This window comes from Dermacentor silvarum, chromosome 8 (assembly GCF_013339745.2).
Source record: "Dermacentor silvarum isolate Dsil-2018 chromosome 8, BIME_Dsil_1.4, whole genome shotgun sequence".
Lineage (NCBI taxonomy): Eukaryota > Metazoa > Arthropoda > Arachnida > Ixodida > Ixodidae > Dermacentor > Dermacentor silvarum.
This window is the reverse complement of record NC_051161.1, coordinates 121,155,855-121,178,902: the sequence shown is the minus strand read 5'-3', so window position 1 is coordinate 121,178,902 and position 23,048 is coordinate 121,155,855. Positions and strand designations below refer to the sequence as shown.

The 23,048-nt window shown below is 47.5% G+C and overlaps 1 protein-coding gene across 4 annotated transcripts in view; it reads left to right on the top strand.

Annotated features, from left to right (window-relative positions):
- The window catches only part of LOC119461649 (F-box DNA helicase 1), a 157,112-nt gene that overhangs the window by 51,281 nt on the left and 82,783 nt on the right, over nt 1-23,048 (top strand). For all 4 annotated transcript variants that reach the window (XM_049671834.1, XM_049671833.1, XM_049671831.1 and 1 more), the window contains exons 12-15: nt 4,036-4,172; nt 5,022-5,121; nt 9,191-9,333; nt 22,429-22,495. In XM_049671834.1, the coding sequence (XP_049527791.1) occupies nt 4,036-4,172; nt 5,022-5,121; nt 9,191-9,333; nt 22,429-22,495 (447 nt within the window). The remainder of the gene's footprint in view (nt 1-4,035; nt 4,173-5,021; nt 5,122-9,190; nt 9,334-22,428; nt 22,496-23,048) is intronic.

Genomic DNA, 23,048 nt, shown 5'->3' with positions numbered 1-23,048 from the left:
CCTTAGATGGGCGTTGGAAGTTTGCAGCTCAGTGCAGGAACGCACAGGGAACAAAAATGACACTGAAAATCTGGTTTTTGGACCAAAGTGCTGCCGAATTGTAACTGCTGATGCCAGCTTCAGTGTGGTTCATTTTCGTGTGTTTTTAAAGGTCGGTCCATATATAACGAACTACTGATATAGCGACCACTTTTCACATAACTATCGAGTTTGTTAAACGGGTTTGACTGTATTAAAATTCCACCTTCTATGCTAATAAGTACAGTCGCCAACCAATTTTTCTTGCACCTAAGGGGCTGTAAACATTTTCTGATTGTTGCACAATTGGGAAAAAAGCTAGCTTCATAGACAAATAAACAAGTAATTTTTCTTGAATTTCGGAGTCAGTGACCAAAAATAGGGTTTTATGCCATCCACTCCATCGCTCCGGTTGATAGTGTCGCCCGCAGTGGGACGATCAGTGGACTGATCTCCATACAGTCCAACCACTGCAGCATCAAAAACCCGTCGGATGCATTAAAGCAAGCTCACTTTAAAATTGCATGAAATCAAGGGAGGCGTCAGTTGACAACTTGCTGTTCACTTGATGTCTCAGAAATTAAGCAAGATCCTGTATGGCATTCAAAGTTTCGGTAGCCATTATGCATTTTTTCTAGTATTGGCTCCATGAGTAAAAAAAAGTCAGTCTCGCCCAAAAGGCGAAGCATTGATAACTATTGCAAAAAATTGGACAAGTAACGAAGCTTCGTAGTTTTATCGGCCATATAAATTGCAGTAAACATTCGCTTACTAATTAAATTAAACATGGTGGCACGCACGCACAGGTAACCATGAACAGATCTCACTCAAAGACTGCCAACACTCGCTGCCCCAACCTGGCATGATGAAGAGCGCAGGCATAGCAAATGATTCATCTGCCTCTTACCTCACATCTCCGAAACTCAAGATTACGCGACCTCCAGCACTAAACGTGCAGGAAGACAACCCATCACCGGACATGACTTTTCTTGTTTACATGGCATCTAGCGGCTGGAAAACATATCATGCAATCACAATTTGGTGATGTACTGAACGTTGGTGCTGAAAGATTGTGTTTTCCGGGAACATACGAACCGGCAAAAAAGATTCGTAACTGCATTGGGTAATTTTTTGTGCTCTCCATCACGGACGTTGGTGCTGGGAAATCTTAAGTAATGGAATCATATTAACTAGGTCCTACTGTACATGGTGCTCTATGGACAAGAAATTATAAGGAGGGAAATACTTCGTATGCCGCTCAGACCATTTATAACTTAACCATTTACAGTAAAACCGCGGTGATATGATCACGGCTGGTACGAATTTCGGTGTGATAAGAATTCTAACATTTCCTGGCCGAAATACATTGCTCACAATGCGAAAAACATAGGCTGTTATGAACGCGTTGCCACGCCACTGCGGATCATATGAACACGTGAGTAAAGGCGGCGGTGGCGGCCGAGCCAGTGGAGCGGTCAGCACAGACAAGCCGGCATAGTGGGATTTGGGCAGGATCCATGGTTGCCAAGCAACCAGCTACGCCATGCAGCTGCGCAATCTGCGCAATCTGAACGGACCGAGCCACATCACAGCCTAGCTGATGCTTTGACCAGCGAGAAAGAAGATGATGACCGCGGCAGCAGCCTCGACGGCCAAAACGCTTCCTTCACTCGATGTGCTGAGGCGTGCGGTGGCATGCGAAAACATTCGTGAGATCACATGCACGTACTTTTACGTCTTCCAGAAGGTGATCGTTGACGATATGGGCAACAAGAAAACACACTGATAGTAGAATCCCGTTGATACGTTTTTCAAGGGACCGAAAATACAAAAAAAAAAGTCGCAGTTCGCCCAAAAGGTGACACAACGATTGCGATAGCAAATTAGTAGACAGCTGTTCGAAGTAAGGATAGTAGTTTTATCAGCCGTATAAACTTGTAAACATTTGCTTACTAACTAAATTAACAAGCACAGTGTCACGCGCGCACATGTAAACATGATCACCTCTCGCTCGGTGGGTGCGGAAACTCGCTGGCAGAACGCTGGAGGGAGTAAGTGCTGCAGCGAAGAATAAAATTGGGTTGGAGAGCATACGGCAGGCATTGCCAAATCCTGAATGGGAGCTTACCACTTTCGTTGAAAAGAAAAGTGTACAATCATTGCATTCTACCGGTGCTAACATATGGGGCAGAAACTTGGAGGTTAACAAAGAAGCTCGAGAACAAGTTAAGGACCGCACAAAGAGCGACGGAACGAAATATCTTAGGAGTAGCATTAAGAGACAGAAAGAGAGCGGTGCGGGTCAGAGTGCAAACGGGGATAGCCGATATCCTAGTTGATATTAAGCAGAGAAAATGGAGCTGGGCAGGCCATGTAATGCGTAGGATGGATAACCGGTAGACCATTAGAGTTAAGAATAGATACCAAGAGAAGGGAAGCGCAGTCGAGGACGGCAGAAAACTAGGTGGGGTGATGAAGTTAGGAAATTTGCAGGCGCAAGTTGGAATCAGCTAGCGCAAGACAGGGGTAATTGGAGGTCGGAGGGAGAGGCCTTCGTCCTGCAGTGGGCATAAATATAGGCTGATGATGATGATGACTAACATATATAAAGGATGAGCTTCTCATGACGGCATGCTGCCCGACAACCCGCCGGCTAGGCCTTAACAGCGCTGGCTCATCGGAAGTCGGCAGCCAAAGTTGTGGTTTGGTGCAAAGTGTTGCAGTGGTTGTACGCCACTTGGAAAGTGGAAGACCCACCTCGCTAAGGAAAGTGAGGGTACATTCCGGTTGCAAGCTTCAGTTCCGGGACACATGCGGCTGCTTGGTTTTGCTTGTTGAAATACTCCAGTGACTTATGTTATAAGCAGTCTATGCTGTATCGAGAATTTCATTATATGAAGGTTTAGGTGTATAACAAAGCGAATAATTCTCGCTGATATTGGCATGTAGCAAATATTTATTTATTTATTCAAAGTACCCCTAAAGGACCTCAACATAGTGGTATTACATAAGGGGGAGTCTATCACACTAGCTTGGAGCTATCTAGTTTTCTTAGAAACAAGGGAAAAAAAAGCAAGACATTCGAATGAAATCGTAAAGAAATCGTAACAAATGAAATCGTAACAACAAAAAATAAAGAAAAGCAGTGGGAGCATTAACGCAGACTGAATGCAAGAGTAAAAGAGAATATATGCTTATAACGATGGTATTTTTGTGTGTGATATGACTTTGCTATAAAGAGGTTTGACTGTGCATCTTTTGCATGGCACAGTTAGTAAAAAGGCAGTGATTCAGTTGCCAGCTGGTTACTCTGGCTTAGCAGGAATTGAATGTAAGTCCGTACGACTGCCTGTTTAAAGAAACGGGACTAACCAGGGGTAAAAATAAAGTGCCTTTATTTTGTGAGGGATCAGAATATCTTTTCAGTGCATTCAGGCACACATGTTATAATGAAATTTCACTATACCGAAGCAAATTACAATTTTTATGGCTTCGTTATATTGAGGGTAAAGTGAATGAATAAAATGAAAAAAATAATTTTACGTAGTAAAAAGAAAGTAATTAGAAAATAAATTTACATGCGACCTCTGGGCCTAAGCATCTAATGAAATGCTAAAGCTGGTTGCTCCTTATAAAGTCATAGAGGCTCATGTACTTGGCCTTGCTATTCGACGTGCACTGTTCTATATAGACCTCATCCTCTGCTCTACGGAGAGAGAATCCCAGGATGGCCAGCTGCCTCTGTGTGGCCAAGGCTTGGCACTCCAATAAAATAGGCTTCAAATTTGATGTGGTTTGTAGGCTACATATATCGGGGCACTTCGACCATTCTCTCATTGTTGTCATTTATCACCCCTTGATCTTTTCTAGACTGAGATGTCCTGCTCCATCAATGATGTGGTGCTGTCATAACATGTCAACACAAGCTTCAGAAATGATTCTGTTGCATGATTGTGCATGCGCTGCCCTTTGAGTCGATTAATCATGGTTGCATTGCTGGTGCCGCGTTCATTGCAGCCATGCTTTCGCTGGTGCTGAGCCAGCCGTGTGCCAAGCTGCTGGTCGGTGATCCCCACCAGCAGATATATGCTTTCCGGCGTGCCGTTGATGCCCTCTCCTCTGTTCCAGCTACCCACACATTCTGCCTAACACAGGTAACATGCCAAGGGCCATTAATATTACTATGTGATTTTTTAAACATTTGTTAATGTGAGGGCATTATGTGTCTTTATGTGCATTGGGCTTATGCGCTGCTAGAATAGAATAGTAGTTTATTGAAGGATTTACAAAACTGTCCAGGTGACTGAAGACTTCCAGCTTTGCCTGATGAGGCCCAAGGCTCCTTAGTGCTTTAACTGCCAAGCTCGAACTATACTCATCCTAGCTATTTGTGCCAGTAACATCAAAGATGAACCATGCTCCTTCAAGCTGCAGCTACTTCTGCATTGCTTGTGGCTTGCTGGAGACAAGCCGCACCCATCATTTTAGTTCACGTTATGCACTTCCGTTTCGGCACTTGAATGTGTTCCTGCATGCATTTGATTCCTTTCATTATCACCTGCTCGGATAATTATGCTCAAACCTTTCACACATGTTGAGGGAAAGTCTCTCTTCCAAAGCAGATGTCCTTCATTACTATTTCGGATGCACTTAGGAATGGTGAACTATTAGCATAACATGAGAGCCTTATTTACCTTCATTTTTGTTTACGTTATTTAACTTGCGCCCAACGCACTGTACATGACACTGATGCCAGTAATCAAGTCTATGACCTCGTGTTCAACAGCAGGAACCACTGCAGTGGGTAGTTTAAATATCTGTGGATAGGTTTTTCTGCAAGCACACTGATAAGGCTTTTTTTTTTTACTAGTGTCCTTCAGCCTCTCCAATTTTTTTCCTACCATGGTCAGTGTGTGTGTGTTTTTGCCGTCGGTGTTTCTGTGCATGCGTTGTTGCCAGCTACTGAATTCCTTGTGGACGGCTACTAATATCTGGCATTGCAGTCTTTCAGGTTTGGGCCTGAGATAGGCTTTGTGGCTTCATGCGCACTTGAGGTCCTCAAGGGTGTCTCCGACAAGACTATCGTGGGAACAGAGGCATCTGGTGAGTCCAAATCCGTCATGTAATTTCTGCAGAAGGGGCTATTTCTTCCACCTAAAAGGACCCTGAAAACATCGCATTGCCAGCACTCTCCTACTAGCCCGGAGACCTTGTGAAGTTAATGCATCGCATAGTTGCACTGTTGGGTGAGCAACGAAACTAATGCCTCGCTTTTAAAGGCCCTACTGAGTTTTGAGTCACTTAGGTCTGGTTACCTACTGTCTGGAGGACCTGCCAGAAGCCAGACCTGCAGGTGCACAACCCTGTGTTTTTCTTAAGCATGTGTCTCATATGAAAAGATGCGTGCCCTGCCCAAGCTGCCTGACTCTTGTACTGCCCTATTTAAGCCTAATGTCTATGACTTTACACCTAACTGTTAATCTCGTGTAATTAAGAATCTGTATGTTAGAGCAACTATGGACTGTCTTTCTCCTGACAAATCCTTGTTGAAGTTATGTTTCTTTCTGGATGCTGAGGCTTATGCTCCACAGAAGATGATCACAAGCCCAAGGATCGCCCATTAACCCCATTATTTTCTCCCCCCTCCCCCGGTGGTGAGATTTTACGCTGTGCTTTGGCTAGTACTGTATGCGATTGGGATGAAGGACTGAGCTAGTGGGCTGAAACAAACTCATTGGTGTTGAGGATTGCACGACCTAGTCTGTGGTATTTTTTTTTTGCAATGTCAATTAATTAGTATAAACTAATTGCCTAACTTTTTAAATATTGGCTTCACCAAGAAAGTGCCAATACGAAAGTTGTAGATCATACTGAAAAATGGCCGATTGAAGTATTTACACCTAAGTACCATTGATGGAGCTTCTCGTACTTGTCCTTAAAGAAAGCCCACAAAATACAAAAACAACTGCGAGATATCGCCACTTATTCAGCACCCCCAGACGACTGATCAGGAAATGATATTGTTCGCCTGCCTTTTTTCAAGACACACGTGCATGCCATGTCACGATCGGGTGCACAAATCAGCCGGGGGTGATGAAGGTGTGTCACGCTTTAATGTGACGTGGCATAAACATATCATTCGCTCCACTTGCAGAATGAGGCCTGGACACACAAGGGGAAAAAAAAAACGGGTTTGAGTAAATGTTAACCTCAGAACTGTTTAATCGGGAAGGAAAATGCAATTGTCATGCTCTATTTGTTTGTGATCACATCTTACTAGCGAGAGTTGCTGGCGCATATCTTGCAGCCACCGGAAACGCCAAGCCCGTCTCAGACAGTGCTGCAGAGACAAGCGGATTTCGTTTCCTGATCAGTTGTCTGGGAGCACTGAAATAGTGGCACTATCACGTGCTTGTTTTTGTATTTTCCGGACTTTCTTTAAAGGCAAGCACGAGAAGCTCCATTAATAGTACTTAGTTGCAAACACTTCAATCCGCCATTTTTCAGTGTGATCTACAACTTTCGTATTGGCACTTTCTTGATGAAGCAATATTTAAAAAGTTAGGTAATGAGTTGTACATTTCTGTCACGAATTTCGGCGCTCCAGAAACGGACAGAGACAGAAAGCAAATATGTAGAAGAACATTTATCTCAAACAGAAAAATTGTAATTATGAAAAACAAACAGCAAACTATCCTAACACACTATAAACACTATACACATACGACAGACACGCTCCAAAAACTAGCTATACAGATAAATAAACAAACAATCCCTCACTACATATTAGTCCTCCGCTTGACCAACCCACGCAAAATCACGAACAAAGGAACGTTCTGACCGTCGCCAGTCGTGTCGGACTGCGGCTAGCGTGGCAAAAGACGTTGGCCTGCGTGGTTCCGATGCAGCGTGGGCATCGACCTCCGTCGAGAGCGATGAGGTTGCGTTCTTGCGCCGAGACCCACGTGGCACAGGACGCGGTCTGGGCCATTCGGCCGTTGTGCCGCTGACGTGGCCTTGGCGATTGCCTTCGTGGCACGGGACAGCAACCGGTTTCGGCAGCGTGGGGCTGGACCGGGGCTGCGGAACACAGCCACGGCGACACAGTCCGGGCTCAGGCTCTGGAGTTGTCGCTGGCCAGCTAGCGAACGTCCCCTCTCCGGTCCGTGGTCCCCGAAGCTGCTGCCTCCCGTCTCCAGAGCACAGCTGGAGATGGAACTGCTTCTCGACCACGTCAGAAATGCCAGCTCATCTCCGCCTGCCTCTCCTTCTTCGTCGTTTCTTATTTTTTCTCTCGCGCTTCACGTGCTTCACGCCTGTGAGTCCCTTCTCCGTTTATTCTCCGGCATCTTCATCTTTTTTCACATTATCACACGTCTTGCCGGTGACTCATGACAATTTTAAAATGCCAAAAAAAAATTCCGCAGACTAGGCTGCGCGATTTTCAACACCACTAAGGTGGTTTCAACCTCCTAGCACACTCTGTTGTTTTTAAAACATTGGTTACTTTTAGCTGGGACACCCTGTATACAAGTAGAGTTGCTGTGCCAATCGCGTTGTCATTGCAATGTTTTCGCTCAGCAGCCGATCCCACAGCAGTTGGCAGACTGGTTCTGTTACTGGCGTCAGCATGAAAATCTGTCCCACTATGATGAGTTTCTCTCATCGGTTGGATTGGCATCATCCTAGTATGACAATATGTCTCTCAGTGACATGATTTGCGAACTAGTCGGTCGAATGTTGGCGTTGGCCTCAGGCTGACTTTTTTTCGGTGTCATGTCAGCTTATAGTGTGACTGCACGTTAACTGAATATGGTTGTGAACAGCTGGAATTTCTAGCAAAACATTAGCGTAAATATCACGTCATTGGCGCTGCACCGACAATGTGAGTTTGTGTCCGCATCGACTACGTTGTGGGCTACCCGCGCTGTTCCATACGTGCATGACCTGCTCCATGAATTGCCGATATCCTGCAAAATGTTTCCGGCGCTCACCGCTAGAGTACAGCGCATGCGCACTCGAGTCATACAAAAGGCAGATTGTGATTATGACCTTGTCATGCCATCGTCGTTATACAGTGAACGTTGTGCATTCGTTGTCACACTGTCGTCATGATACCATCATGGTCGTTTAGTTGTCGGCATACCGGCATCACCATCCAATTCTCATCATGCTGTTAATATGCCGTCGTCGTCTTACAGTCATGCCATCTCATGCCACCGTCATCATCCGATTGTCGTCATACCCCTATCATACACTCATCCCATTGTCGTTATGTTGTCATCTATCGCCTTCATCGTTCATAAATGTTATTCCTTCGTCATCCTATCGTAACCATGCTGTCGGCATTCAATCGTGATTACGACGTCGTTGTCATGTCATCGTCGCCTTGCATTCTTTGTCATGGCGTCGCCATGATGCAGTTGTGGTTGTTCAATTGTCTTCATTCCAGCTTCCGTCATCTGATTGTCATGCCGTCGCCGTCATCCCATTGTCCCGTCGTTATGTCATCGTCATCATGTTAGAATCATCATTATGCCATCATGCATTTGTTGTCATACCACTGTCATGACTCTGTCGTGGTCGTTCCATTGGGGTCATTCCAGCATTGGCATTTTTATTCTTGTCATACCGTCGTCGTCATACAGTTGACTTCTTGCTGCCATCATTATACCATCATAATTTCAGAATCGTCTTCTCATTTTCCTCATGCTGTCATCGTCATGCTTTCGTCATTGCACCATCATTATAACGTCCTCATTTCATAATTGGCGTCCTATTGTCATCATGCTGTTGTTATACCACCTTTGACGGGGCCTGTGTATGTTTAGAAAGCCTCGAACATCGCAGAGGATCATAATACGTAGTTTAAACGAGAATGCTATACAACCTCCTTCGCACTGAAATGGTATAAAGGAAGCAGTACCTTCAGAACCCTTCTACGAGCTCGAGATTGGGAGCAAGAACGCCTAGCTCGCACCACAGCCAAAGTTTAAACACTCACGTTACACACTCATTCCGATCCTTTGAGTTTTTTTACTTAAATTCTGGTTGACTTCTTTGCTGCCCTTTCCCTTTCTTGTCTATGCACGTCTGATCAGTGTCTCAGTGGGTGTGTGAGCTTGAGTGAAAGAGTGAGTGCGTTTCGCTGAATGCCGCCCTGTTCACCCAGGATCGATACATGGCCCGCTCAGTGGACAGGTGGCAGTACTCGCTCGCAGCAACCTGGTGCTTTTCAACATGGCTGTTGACATAGTCTGCAACGGGGGCTTCGAACAGCTCGGCCTCAGCCATGTCCGAGGTGCCTTTGTTGGGGCAAGTCCTTCCGATTCTCTGTGCTGTTTTGCCCTTGTCCTGGGACTTTATTACCAGGGCCAATGAGAATGTGAAAAGGGCTTCCTTTCCCTCTCGCGTGTCATCAAAGGTATGTAGAGCTGCAGCAGTTACATTAAAAAGTGGGTGAAAAAATGTTTTTTTTTTATGTTCGGAACACATTTTAAATGAATGCATGTCGTTTAGAGAACGCCGTAACAATCATCCTTGGATGGCAGCACTGTGCGCTGCCGTGTCGAGAACGCTGCAACAATCATCCTTGGATTACAAGGCAGCGCTGTGCGCTGTTGTGACGCCACAAATTAAAAAAGACACTGCTTCCTTCTGAGCTTTTCTCATCCCTACTTTTCATGTTGTGACACCAGAAGGGTCATGCACATGAAATCATCGTGGAAAAACTTGTGAATTGGACGATTGACGATGGATGGGAGCATCGACGTGGTGAAATCCGGTTATGTGTTCTGAGATGGGAGAGGGGCCGACCCATTGTGCGCCACTCATCCTTCCATTATGCTTTTGTTCAACCGGCATCACATGGGGAGTGATCAGTGGCAGTCATTGGGGTAGGTCCTCTTCTTGTTGACGGATGCACTTAGTAGCTTTTGCTTTGCTGCATGCAAATCATGAGACAGAGTTCTGAGAAGTATGACAAGGAAGAAAGAGTGCCCATGGGAAAGCGTAGTGAACAGCGAGAAACCGTGGCCGCCATGCATTCGTTCATAAAATGCCTGCGACATTTCTATTACGGCATCATTTTGTGAAATACTTGTGGCTGTATGTTTGTTGCAAACTGTGTCGGGATATGGGGGGATGCCAACGGCCCTCTGCCTCGACACACCGAGCCCCGCGGTTGGCGCATGCCTGCGCATCAACCGCGGTCCGGTACAAGCTCGAGGAAACAATAGACGACAACCACGTGTACACTCGGAAAGCATTTATTACGACTGCAACTAACACTTCGAGCAGGCCAGCTAGCTATATAGTTGACATCACTGAGGGTTCCCTCGAAGAGAATAATACACTAGGTAAAGAAGGGCTTCCGACTTACCAACTGGGGAATACGGGGGGGCCGCGGCGTTTGCCGCGGCAAGAACGTGGTTGACTAACCACGTGCGGGAATACGGGAGCGGCGGCGGAGACTTCCGCCGTCGCCGCTTGCTGGAGACCAAAGAGACCCGGGCGATATCAGCGGGATCTCACGTGACCCACCCGGTGGCGCTGATAGCGCTTGCGATTCCCGCGCGCCGCCCGCGGAAGGAAAGTTTCCCCTCTCCCAACTCTCCCTGGCACGCATGCGCTTGACGCGACGTTCGCTGCCCGTGCGGCGGTTATGGGACCCGAGGATTCCCACATCCCTCCACCCTTAAATATTGCCCTACGGCGGAGAAATCGCTGGAACGACGGCATTGACAAAGTATCCGGGCAGATGCGATGGTAAACTCCGGCAGGAAATGTCCGAATCCACGTTGATAGGCAGCACAGTCCTGTGTGGCGGCCGCCCACATGTGGCAGCCGTCATAGTGGTTGACGATTACGGGGCTGAAGATGGCTTGCCCTCAAGATGCGCGCCGCAATGTCCACCCGGGAACAGCGGGTCAGGACTTTCTCGAAGCGGCGCTCGCGCCGGCACGATGAACCTCGCACCGACGCACCCTCGTGGGAGTATGATGGTAGGCCTCCCTCCTCGTGGCTGCCATGTGCTGCTGCATCGGGCCGCGAACAGGGAGGGGCCGAGACAGCAGGCAGAGACGTGGACCATGGCAGCAATAGCAAGTCGAGGCGGCTTCACTCGTTCTGCAAAGTCGCTCAAATGCACTCCACAAACACTTAGAATTAAGGCAGTAGAGGCCGCCGCAGCGTCGGCCGTCTGACACGATGCTGAACCACCCGTCTACCGCATAGCTTTATGCGGCAACGAGATGAAAAAAAAAACAAAAACAATCCAGTTCGTTTGAATGAAGTTATTCGCTTCGACCGAATTTTTCCGGTCCGATACAGCGCGAAAAAGGGCGATGCTCGTATGAACAAAGCGCTCTCTGGTCCCCCGAGATTTCGGTTATTCCGCCCGCAAAATATTGAGTTCATCTGAACAAAATAAGCTTTCTATTTCGAACGAGGTTTCTCTGCTCGGGCGAGTATAGTAAAACTAGCGAATCCGTTTGCACCCGCTAAATGTCACGGCATGGTCGTCTTCGAACTTGGGACCGGCAGCTCCGCAAAGCCTTAGGCCTAATCGCGTCCATGACAGATACCAATGCCACGAAAGACCCCTAAAGGGTTCCAATGAGCCGCCGCGAGGAGACGCAGGCCTAGCTGAGTGGTCCCCGCTCGCTGCTCAACACGCAGCTTCCGAGCAGACTCCTGGGACTGCGCCCCGCTGACGTCCTAGCCAGCGTTTCCGGCGCCCAGCTCCCAGGGCCAAAGATACAGAAAGGAGGCTATTTACATATGTACAGGGAAAATCGACCACCGCGCCGGCTGCTGCACTCACTCGCTTCGGGCGTACTCTTAAAAGAAAACTTGTTGCAAATCTCAGCGTCTACACGAGTTCGGCGACACTGGCGCAGCGTTAACTCGCCCTCGAGAAAGCACACACAGATCTAGCTAGCAATCACGCCTTCGGCTGAGGCCTAACGCTGGTCCGGACAAAGCCTTCAGGCTTCCTCGCATCCGAACCGATCGTCGTCCCGTTTTCCAAGAGCTTGCCCCACGTTGGGAACGCCAAAATGTCGGGATATGGGGGGATGCCAACGGCCCTCTGCCTCGACACACCGAGCCCCGCGGTTGGCGCATGCCTGCGCATCAACCGCGGTCCGGTACAAGCTCGAGGAAACAATAGACGACAACCACGTGTACACTCGGAAAGCATTTATTACGACTGCAACTAACACTTCGAGCAGGCCAGCTAGCTATATAGTTGACATCACTGAGGGTTCCCTCGAAGAGAATAATACACTAGGTAAAGAAGGGCTTCCGACTTACCAACTGGGGAATACGGGGGGGCCGCGGCGTTTGCCGCGGCAAGAACATGGTTGACTAACCACGTGCGGGAATACGGGAGCGGCGGCGGAGACTTCCGCCGTCGCCGCTTGCTGGAGACCAAAGAGACCCGGGCGATATCAGCGGGATCTCACGTGACCCACCCGGTGGCGCTGATAGCGCTTGCGATTCCCGCGTGCCGCCTGCGGACGGAAAGTTTCCCTTCTCCCAACTCTCCCTGGCACGCATGCGCTTGACGCGACGTTCGCTGCCCGTGCGGCGGTTATGGGACCCGAGGATTCCCACAACTGGTACACAGCTGCCACTATATAACAAATTTTTAAGCTCAGATTGGTTTGAACTTAATCTCCGCACACCCTCTCTCTGAAACCCCAAATTGATGAAAAGACAGTGCACAAATTATGCAAGCAAATACGGTATTCTTCCACTGCATGCGGCAGGGAATGTACAATATCATAAAATAGATTGCTTGCTCCACATGCGGCTTTTGAGTGGCATGCTCTTTTTCTGCCTTACGCCATATCGTCAACAACGTCGCAGACTATAGGATGGTGCCAGCCATCAGGCACATGCCGTGTGCGCTCTTCCCGATCTTCTAGGAAACAGGGAAGCAGTGGTCATTGACATATCTTGCCCACCCTGTCATCACTCCTTTGTCACTATTTGTCAAATGCCAGCCTCTATTAGTTGCCGTAAGTACAGTGCTCACGGAATGAAACACTACAATTTAGGGCTGACCAATGCACATACTTACGTTTGCAGCGTTTGCACTTCGTGCGACATCGGCGTAATTTTGGCCTGGACACTTACTTCACAAAGTCAGCGTTACCTTCGCTGACCATATTCTTAGCGACATGGCATTTAACTCTGGACCAATTGAAAATATTAGGTGTTTCACCTTAAAGTTTCCCTGTCGTGTTTCATTCCGTGAGCACTGTACATCACAGAAATAAAAGAAAGGAGGGATTGGCATAGCTCGCTATTGGCACGACGCTTGCTGATAGGAAAAGATGAGCTGATGGAAAATTATGTGGTAAAAGTTAACATCGCGCAAACTATATCTATGTTCATATTAGATTCCTTCCATAATATATATATTTTTTTTCATTACAGTTGTGGGGTCTCACACATGCTCTTGGGACAAAGGGACGACAACACAGTAGTGCAAACATTCAAAAGGGCATTTATTGCACCTTTCATACACTAATGCACACTAGCCGAATTACAACCAATAGAACATTCACATGGGCGCGCGACAAATCAAGTAAGTCCGACTCACCGCGACCCGATAGCGAGCGAATATGTTCGCCCCATGCTATGACACCATCGCCTAGTCGTTCACGTGTATGGTCACGCGAACGGTGGCACGTTCGAACGATCCATGTTCGTCCATACCGGTGCCCCGCTCCGAGCCACGCGAGACGTCTCGCGAAGCGTTGATCGGCGCACGCGCGGGACGTCCGCGTCGCTCACCGATCCCAACCCAAAGAGCGCCTTCGACCTTTTTCTCCCAAGTCGCCCCGCCGTTCAGTGGCGTTAGCATCGCGACATTCGCGCCATCTCTCGCAACGCGCCGCAACCACTACGACCGCCTCCGCCGTGCGGTGAAGCCGGACCACAGGAGACGCATCCCCACATCCCCCCAAACTTAAATCACTACACGTGCTCCGGCGAAACATGTCACAAGGTCTATCAACGCGCGCGTCGCGAACAAAAGCTAGTACATGCGACAGTGGCGTCGCCGAGGAAATGTCCACACGTTTTCCATAACATGCGAGCCGACATTGTCTCTGGGGTTCACCGCTGGCCTCCGTTGGTCACAGCATCAGCTCTGCAGATTCGATGGCACGACTCCAGCACAAGACTCCGGAAACGGCGACGTAGAAGTCGGCACGAGCAAGCGTCGCTCGCGCCGACGCGCCCTGCCGGCGAGAGCCGCTGGTGACTGCCGGCTCCTTTCCCAGCCGCCGAACTGGCCACAGGCATCTGCATCGCCTGGGGTAGCTCGATTGTAGTCTGGGGCAGCAGCACTGACGATGTGCAGGTGACAGCAAACCAGGGGTGACTCCGCTCACGCTGCGTACACTCAACGCACTCGACAAACACTAAAGTAGTGCAAGGGAGAGGAATTCGGCATACGCATCGCCCACGTGGTACGATGTTCAATTAGGCTAGCAGAAATTTCGGGTGGCATTTCAGATGCTAAGTTCACGTGAACAAAGCTTGCTTTATTGAGTCGAATGAGTAATTTCAATTTGGTGCGAGGCAAACTAATGAGGGAAGCAATGTGCGACACCACAACACCACGGTCCACCAGGTTGTGCCACTCCACGTGCAATAGGCGGCTTCGTAAAGCCTTAGGCCTAATGCGTCGCTATCCTGACAACCGGCACCAAAAAAAAAAATACACCACCCAAAATGGGCACAACAGGCAGCCGCGAGGAGACGTTAGCTCTGTGAGGTGGTCCTACCCCGCTTGGTGCACACAGCATCCGAGTTGACGGCGCCCACCATCCCAGACGGTGTCGGAGCGCCCTATGCCAGGCCGCAATACCAGTCAGCCCGTAGCGGCACCCGTGGCCCGCGGCCACCCGGCTCCCTGAGCCTCGACTTCCGAAGTCAAAGATATAGAAGAAGCTATTTACATAAGAAATTCGGACCACCCACGAAGCTTCCGTACTCACTCGCTTCAGGCTTGCCAATGCTCCGCGGGCGCTAGGCCTCGCTCTCCCAGGATGCAGACCACGTGTCTCTCGTACCGACGAGTGTACTTCAACAAAACACTCGCGAAAAGGCTTAGCATGTTGAAAAGTTCAAACACGCTACAGCAACCGTCGCCTCGCTCAAGAAAGCACACCGCCGACACTAGCGATCAAAATCCACGCTAGGACTACGCTTCGGTTGAAACATCTCGAACCGAGCAAAACTGTAAAATTATTGTCCGATGCCCCAAGAGCCCCACGTTGGGCAGCCAGATGTGGGGTCTCACACATGCTCTTGGGACAAAGGGACGACAACACAGTAGTGCAAACAATCGGAAGGGCATTTATTGCACCTTTCATACACTAATGCACACTAGCCGAATTACAACCAATAGAACATTCACATCGGCGCGCGACAAATCAAGTAAGTCCGACTCACCGCGACCCGATAGCGAGCGAATACGTTCGCCCCATGCTATGACACTATTGCCTAGTCGTTCACGTGTACGGTCACGTGAACGGTGGCGCGTTCGAACGATCCGTGTTCGTCCATACCGGTGCCCCGCTCCGAGCCACGCGAGACGTCTCGCGAAGCGTGGATCGGCGCACGCGTGGGACGTCCGCGTCGCTCACCGATCCCAACCCAAAGAGAGAGTGCCTTCGACCTTTTTCTCCCAAGTCACCCCGCCGTTCGGTGGCGTTAGCATCGCGACACTCGCGCCATCTCTCGCAACGTGCCGCAACCACTACGACCGCCTCCGCCATGCGGTGAAGCCGGACCACAGGAGACGCACATCCCCACACAGTGTAGACCGCTTGTAACGTAAGTCGCCGGAGTCGCGAATATTCGCACTATAAGCGGTACCGCACTATAACCAAAGCAAATATTTTCAAGGCCCGCACATATGCAAGACATGTGCACCGACCGCCACGCGTATGCGACAGTCGGGGAATGCGGCTAGAACGTTTGCATTCAATTTATAGTCGAATCTCGTTAATTCGAACCAAATCACGCGGCGGCACCTCCGACCGGCATTGCTCCGGCACCGCCATAGATTAAAATCTTAGGAGAGACCCCTAAATGTCGCGCGCAAAAAAAAAAAAAAAGAAACAAAAAATGTGGTGGAAATTTCACCCTCTCTCAAATGGCAAGATCGCCGATTCTGCGTTGCGCCGGAACATGCATGTACGTGCCGACGTCTCAGCCACGCTACCGTAGCCACACGTAGAAAATGGCAGTGAACCCTTCTTTTTACTTTATGCTTCCTCTCCTTTCTAGTCACGTGTTGACCTTGCACGCTGCGGCTACGGCGCAGAGGGAAGCAGCAGCACTGTCCCAGGCCGGCCAACAAAACTGCCCACGCCGGCAAATGCCCGCTTCCCGATAACGGCAAAAAACGAAACTTCGGGGAGCAGACGCCGGGCCGGCTGGAGCGGCAGCGCCTGCACGGTGGCGGGCGCGAACGTCGACCATCGAAAGTGAGAGAGCTGCGAGGGAGGGCGAGGGGAGCCACGGAAGCGGCGGAGTTGCCGAGGCAAAATCCGCTTCCCTGCCACCCTCCTCCCTCACATTCCACGGTCTCCGTGTGCGCCCTTCGCCGTGCCGTGCCGGCGCCGCCCGCTCCCTGAAGTTTTGTTTACTGCTGTTATCGTGAAGCGAGCGTTGGCTGGCGTTGGCAGTTTCGTGGCACTCACTCGCTATGCGCGCCGTGATATTTCACGACTTGCACCCAAGATTCTGGTTTCAGCCTCCCTGGCTGTTCGTTTGCACCACGTGCCCTTCTCCTCCACTTCGTCTCTCTTTCTTCCTCGAGCACTCCTTGGGGCACCCGTTTGAGGGGAGCGTTCGCCGTCTCCGCCGACTTCCGTACTCCCAGGCAGCCGCACTGTAACCGGTATTTGGTTTCCCGCAACTGCACTATAAGCGATACGTGTATACATGGAGTGCTATGGGAAAATTAACGGGAGTCTCAAAAGACCGCACTATATTCGGTTCTGCACTATAAGCGGTTACGTTATAAGTGGTCTATGCTGTATATATATTCCCTGAAAGGCATCACACTCTGGTGTTTCAGGGCCCATTTAAAGGGGCCCTGAAACAGTCAAGCAGCGTTGTTCACAGCAACGTATGCTATCTGTGAACTGTGTTTTTTTCATCAAGCCTGAGAGGTGGTTCAGGACTCCTTTAATAACTTGTGGACTTTAAACTTCTGGCACTTCGATTTGTATATTAGTTCAGCTTCATACTGCCGTCTGCCATTCTTTTAGTTGGGTCATAAGCCCCTGAAAGGAAGGATCATGGATTTGATATCTGAACCAGAGCTAGTATTTCTTTGGCAGTGAAGTTTGCTTTTGAAGTACCTTCGAAGCTGACCACATGTGATATTCATTGTAAGCATATATTCGTAACATGCTGATATCGACAATAAACGTTTTAGATTTCACTTTGCTATATCCAATCATTTGTGGTATCCGTGTTTGGTATGTCGAGTTTCTGTTCAAGTAAGTCCCTTAGTACTGATCTTATAAGTCCAGCAAGTGAAAATGTCTTTCTTGTGTGACACTTTCTCCACATTATGCATTCATGAAGAACCTGTTTAAATAATTACACCGTTTGCATGCCACGCGATAGTTCCACTAATAAAATGACTATGTAAAAGGCTGGGGCTGGGCGTTGGTCATCAGAAGGGAGCGAAAGCTGGTGGGTTTACAGTCAATTGTTTTGAACAAGCCGTTTGGATGGCTGAGCGATTGAAGTATCTTCAATCATGTGCCTGGATCCGGCATGTACCTGGATCCAGCGTAGTACTCTTCAACCTCATTTTAACGAAACGGGATACAGGAAATGCGAATATTTATTTTTGTAGATCCTGCCATGTCCCCATTGCTTATGCCTTCCAGGAGGCCTGTGAGGCTTCTATAAAAACAATTCAGTGCTGATTTAGCAGTAAATACAAGAGAAATGCGTTAGCATTACATTGCATATCTTTGAGGTACCAGATTCATGATTTAAACTGCGTTCACCACACTGCAAAGTGTTGTTCAGGGTGTCGGGTCTCACACACGCTCTTGGGACAAAGGAACGACAACACACTAGTGCAAACAATCGAAAAGGCATTTATTGCACCATTCATACACTAATGCACGCTAGCTGAATTACTACGCAAAGAACATTCACATGGGTGCGCGACAAATCAAGGAAGTCCGACTCACCGCGACCGGATAGCGAGCGAATATGTTCGCCTCATGCTATGACACCATTGCCTAGTCGTTCACGTGTTTGGTCACGTGAACGGTGGCGCGTTTGAACGATCCGTGTTTGTCCATACCGGTGTCCTGCTCATAGCCTCGCAAGACGGTCTTGTGTAGTGGGCCGGTGCACGTGCGAAGCGTCCGTGCGTGCCGCTCGCCGATCTCAAGCTGAAGAGGAAGCGCATTCTTCCTTTTGCGCCCAAGTGACCCTGCCGTTAGGTGGCGTTAGCAGCGCAACACTCGCGCCATCTCTCGCAATATGCTGTCGCCGTAACGCCACGCGGCGAAGCTGGATTACAGGAGACGGGAGCCGTGCGGGGAAAACGACATTTTATTTTATTTATTTATTTTTATTTTCGATACCCTCAATTGCCGAGGCTTTGCAGAGGGGAGTGGGTAACATATAAATAAAGAAAAGAACAGAATGAAACATGCAGCATTATACAGTATTAGCGACAAGTTGTAAAAGTGAAATGAAATATAACAGAATGGTACTAAAACAAATTTAACTGAACTGAACAGAACATAAATAAACACATCATGTTACACAATACTAGTGGCAAAATATGAACGTAACAGAAATTTAGGAAAGGGAGAAAAAAAACATGAGAAAAAAAAAGTGAAAAGGCAAAAGAAATTGCAGGCATCGCGACACATGTAAAAAAAGAAATAAAGAAAGGAGTGGAGAGGAGAGATACATGAGATGATTAAGCAGTGCTATCACATTGCAGGTGCACAGATAAAGAATGAGAAAAAAGAGAATGATCAGAAATGGAAACGATGTAGAGGAAGCGCCTTGATTAGGGGACGCGTGAGAGTCGCGCATCCCTACAAGGGGCTCACTCGATTATACATGTCTGAGGAGCGAAGTGCAACTGACGGCAGTCTGGAACAAAGCACCATCGGTTGCAACACGCACGCACGCGCACATAGGCAGACAGATACAACACACGCACGCGTGCTCTTCTAAGCTCTCCCCCATCCCCTTTCTAGCTCTGCCATGTGACCGGCTTCCCAAACTTCCTACACATAAATTTTTTTCTGCTTTGACACTCCTAATGCTAATGCATTAAAAGTAGGCTGTTTAAAATAAAGAAAGTCGCAGTTTCACCCGAAAGGCGAAGCATTGATTGTCAAAGCAAATTAGTAGGCAGCTATATGAAGTAAGGATAGTAGTGTTATCGGCCGTATAAAGTTGTAAATATTCGCTTACTAACTAAATAAACAAGCATGGTGTCACACGCACACAGGCAAACATAAACATATCTCGCTCGATGACCGCGGAAACTCGTCAAAACGCTGGAGGGAGAAAGCGGGCCAGCAGCAGCGGGCAAATTGACCTTCGTGCTGGCTCTTGCTTCAATGCGAATTAAACGTCAGAAGCACAGCACATACGAAGCTACTGACACTCCGCGCATGCACTTTGTCCCCATCGCAGATCGCTTTGAAGATGAGGCCCCCGCGAGTGCACACTTCGTCCACATCGCAGATTGCTTTCAATACATATAGCGCTCGCGCGGCAGCTCCGTGAGCAGCAGCCGCGGGAGCTGAACGCACCCCGTCTCTTGTCGCCTCCTCCTCGTGCCTCACGCTCGAACAAAGACCGCGCTTTTAGCCGCCTTCCTCTCTCACGTGTGCCAGATTAAGCTGCAGTTGCCGGCTCACCCTCACACGTTTTCACTCGCACACGCAGCATACGGCGGCGACAATTTTATCGCCGTTGAACTTTATACGGAACCTCACGGCCACGGCAAAAATCTGCTTGGAGTGTCCATATAATTGCTATCGCAATAATACATCAAATTGCGCTATCACACTAATGGCTGTCATGGTAATCTCTACAGTGCTCTGAAATTCCAGACGATTGGAGAATGGGAAAGTTCCTGCTTTCAAATCTAGTAACCCCCAGACTTATCTCTCAATTTCAGACCTATTTGTATAACGAGAATTTCCTGTAAGCTTCTGGAACATGTCATCTATTCTCATCTTGTGTCATTTTTGGAATATGTACAACTCTTTTTTCAGTGAATCTCAGCATGGCTTTCGTAAGTATTATTCCTGTGATACTTGGCTTTTATCGTTTACCAATTACACAGTATCAGTTTTAGACAAAGGCTCAGTTATTGACATAATTTTTCTTTACTTTGCTAAAGCGTTTGATAAGGTAAACCACCAATTACTTCGTTACAAAATTAGCATTCTAATATTAATTCTAATATCTTAAAATGGATTGAGTGTTTTTTGACTAATTGCGCACAGTACGTAACCATTAAAGACTGTGACTTGAATTCATGTGAAGTAACATCTGCTGTTCCGCAAGGGTCTCTTTCGGGCCCTCTGCTTTTCCTAATATATATATATATATATATATATATATATATATCAACGACCTTCCTGGTGCAGTTACTTCTAATATAAGGTTATTTGCTGACAACTGTGTTGTTCACTATGAAATAACTAACAAATCTGACCACTCTGTCTTCCCGTTTGACTTGGACCATACTTCTAACTGGTGTAGCAAATGGTTTATGACTCTGAATGCTAATAAATGCAAGAACATGACATTCTCTCATCGTTCTAATCCCGCTGAATTCTTTGCTTATGAAATCCATAGCACATTATTAGAGCATCTAACCTCCTATAAGTATCTTGTTGTGCACATAACGGATGACCTCTCATGGCATACTCACGTTAATTATGTCATTAACAATGCTAACCATGCACTACGATACCTATGCCACAATTTTTCTGAATTTAAAATTATTTTATGAAACACTAATTAGACCCAAATTTGAGTATGCGTCTGCTATCTGGGATCCAGGCTTATGTAACCTTGCAGATGCAATAGGGTCGGTTCAGAATCACTCAGCTCGCTTTATCTTATCAAACTACTCCTGTACTGCCAGTGTTTCGCTGATGAAATCTAATCTTGGCCTTCCGAACTTGCTCTTAAGAAAAATTTCACGTCTTTGTCTCTTTCATAAAATTCTTTTTCTTAAACCAGTCACTGAAATGCGAACTTTTATCACAATCATCGTATTGTCAGCCCGTATTGATCACTACTATAAGGTTGCCATTCATTTTTGCCATACTAAACCGTTTCATGAATCATTTATACCAAAGACTAGCTCAGAATGGAACCACCTTCCCAGTGCCATCGCCAGCATTAAAGTTGTACAGTCATTCAAGGCTGCAGTTTTTTACCACTTCACCGAATAACCTGCACAGCTATTTGTTAATTTAATAATTTTTGTATTTTACATGTAGAATGATGTTGCTTACGGTATTGTTAGTCAAGGCCTTTGGTATTAACCTGTTAGAATAACCTACTCTGTTAATTATTTTAAAAAAATTTTGTTTCCATATATAACAATATTGTTGTTTACATTATTGCCATTGTATAAACAGAGTGTACCCACCCACTCTGTAGTGCCACTTGGGCCCTGAGGGTATTGCAATAAATAATAAGTAATTAAACAAACAAATAAATAAATATATAAATAAATAAATATGAAATCGAGGGAGACATGGAATCAATAAAAGGGAAAAAAGTAATGGATGAACCTTTCTTTATTCTGACATAGCTCACATGTAACTGTAGCAAAGTTTTGCATGTGCATCAGGTTTCACATGGACTCCGAGATAGCGGCATTCAACTGTTGCAACAGCATGATGCACCATAATCTCGAATACCATACTTTTCGTGTGCTGTGGTGCCACAGCTTGTCTTCTGACAAGCAGAATGCACCGTGCACGAAATAAAACAGAAGTTGACATTGAAGCTTCAGCTGGAAAAGGAGATGGCAGAAAGAAGACCACATGACAGCAAGAACACTGTGTCATGCTAGTCTACTGTTGGTGCTGAAGTGTCCACACGAATGCATACAAACTATGCGAGTTTACCCTTCTAAGTTCGAAATGCATAGAAGAGGCTCAATTCATTCTGTTGATATGAATTCAGAGCTCCGGGTGCTCCTTAATGGGCATTGTTATCGGCATTCCATGATATGACAAAGCCTGCACGGGAAACAATGTATTGTTTGTTTTGGGCACCACCCGTAAATCAGCTAAGCTAGTTTGGATGTTGCAAATTGGTAATGACTCTGCAGTCTTTTTTCACCAGGGCATTGCCGGCTACGGATTCCAGCAGATCCTGGACATCTACTACCTCAAGTACCGGCCAGACGAGGGTGAGTCTGCGTTCCCAAAAACGGGCAACGTGCTTGCTTTCAGAATTGAACATGTTGTGCTCTTAATGGTACCACAAAGAGGAAGGCGTACAAACAATGCAGCACTTCGTTGTTTGTTCGTCTTCCTCTTTGTGTTGTACGCTCATGTTCAGTTCTAAGATCAGCAACCAGCCCAATGTCACGTCGTTTTGTAGTGCTTGCTTGCATAGGGACAGTAATGTCAATTCAAGCTAAAATGATAGGTTAGCTACTCCGGGGTGTCCCGTGGCCTCATCCTCGTGAGACAAGCTGTTTATAAGCAAGAAAGTTATGTAAACACAGGAACCGAATTGGCTCCGCCACTACGACGACACGAGCTGGCTCCTAATGACGTGTTCGATCCTGTCTGTATTCAGCAAATTGCAGCCAACTGCTTATAGTAATAAAAAATAAGGCTTGCATTACATTTTGATGCTGAGTGAAAGTGCAGCTTGGCTAAGGTTATTCGATTTTTCCTCCAGAAGTCACTCTTCACACTCGCCGCATTGACTGTGACGTGCTGCCACTGGTGACA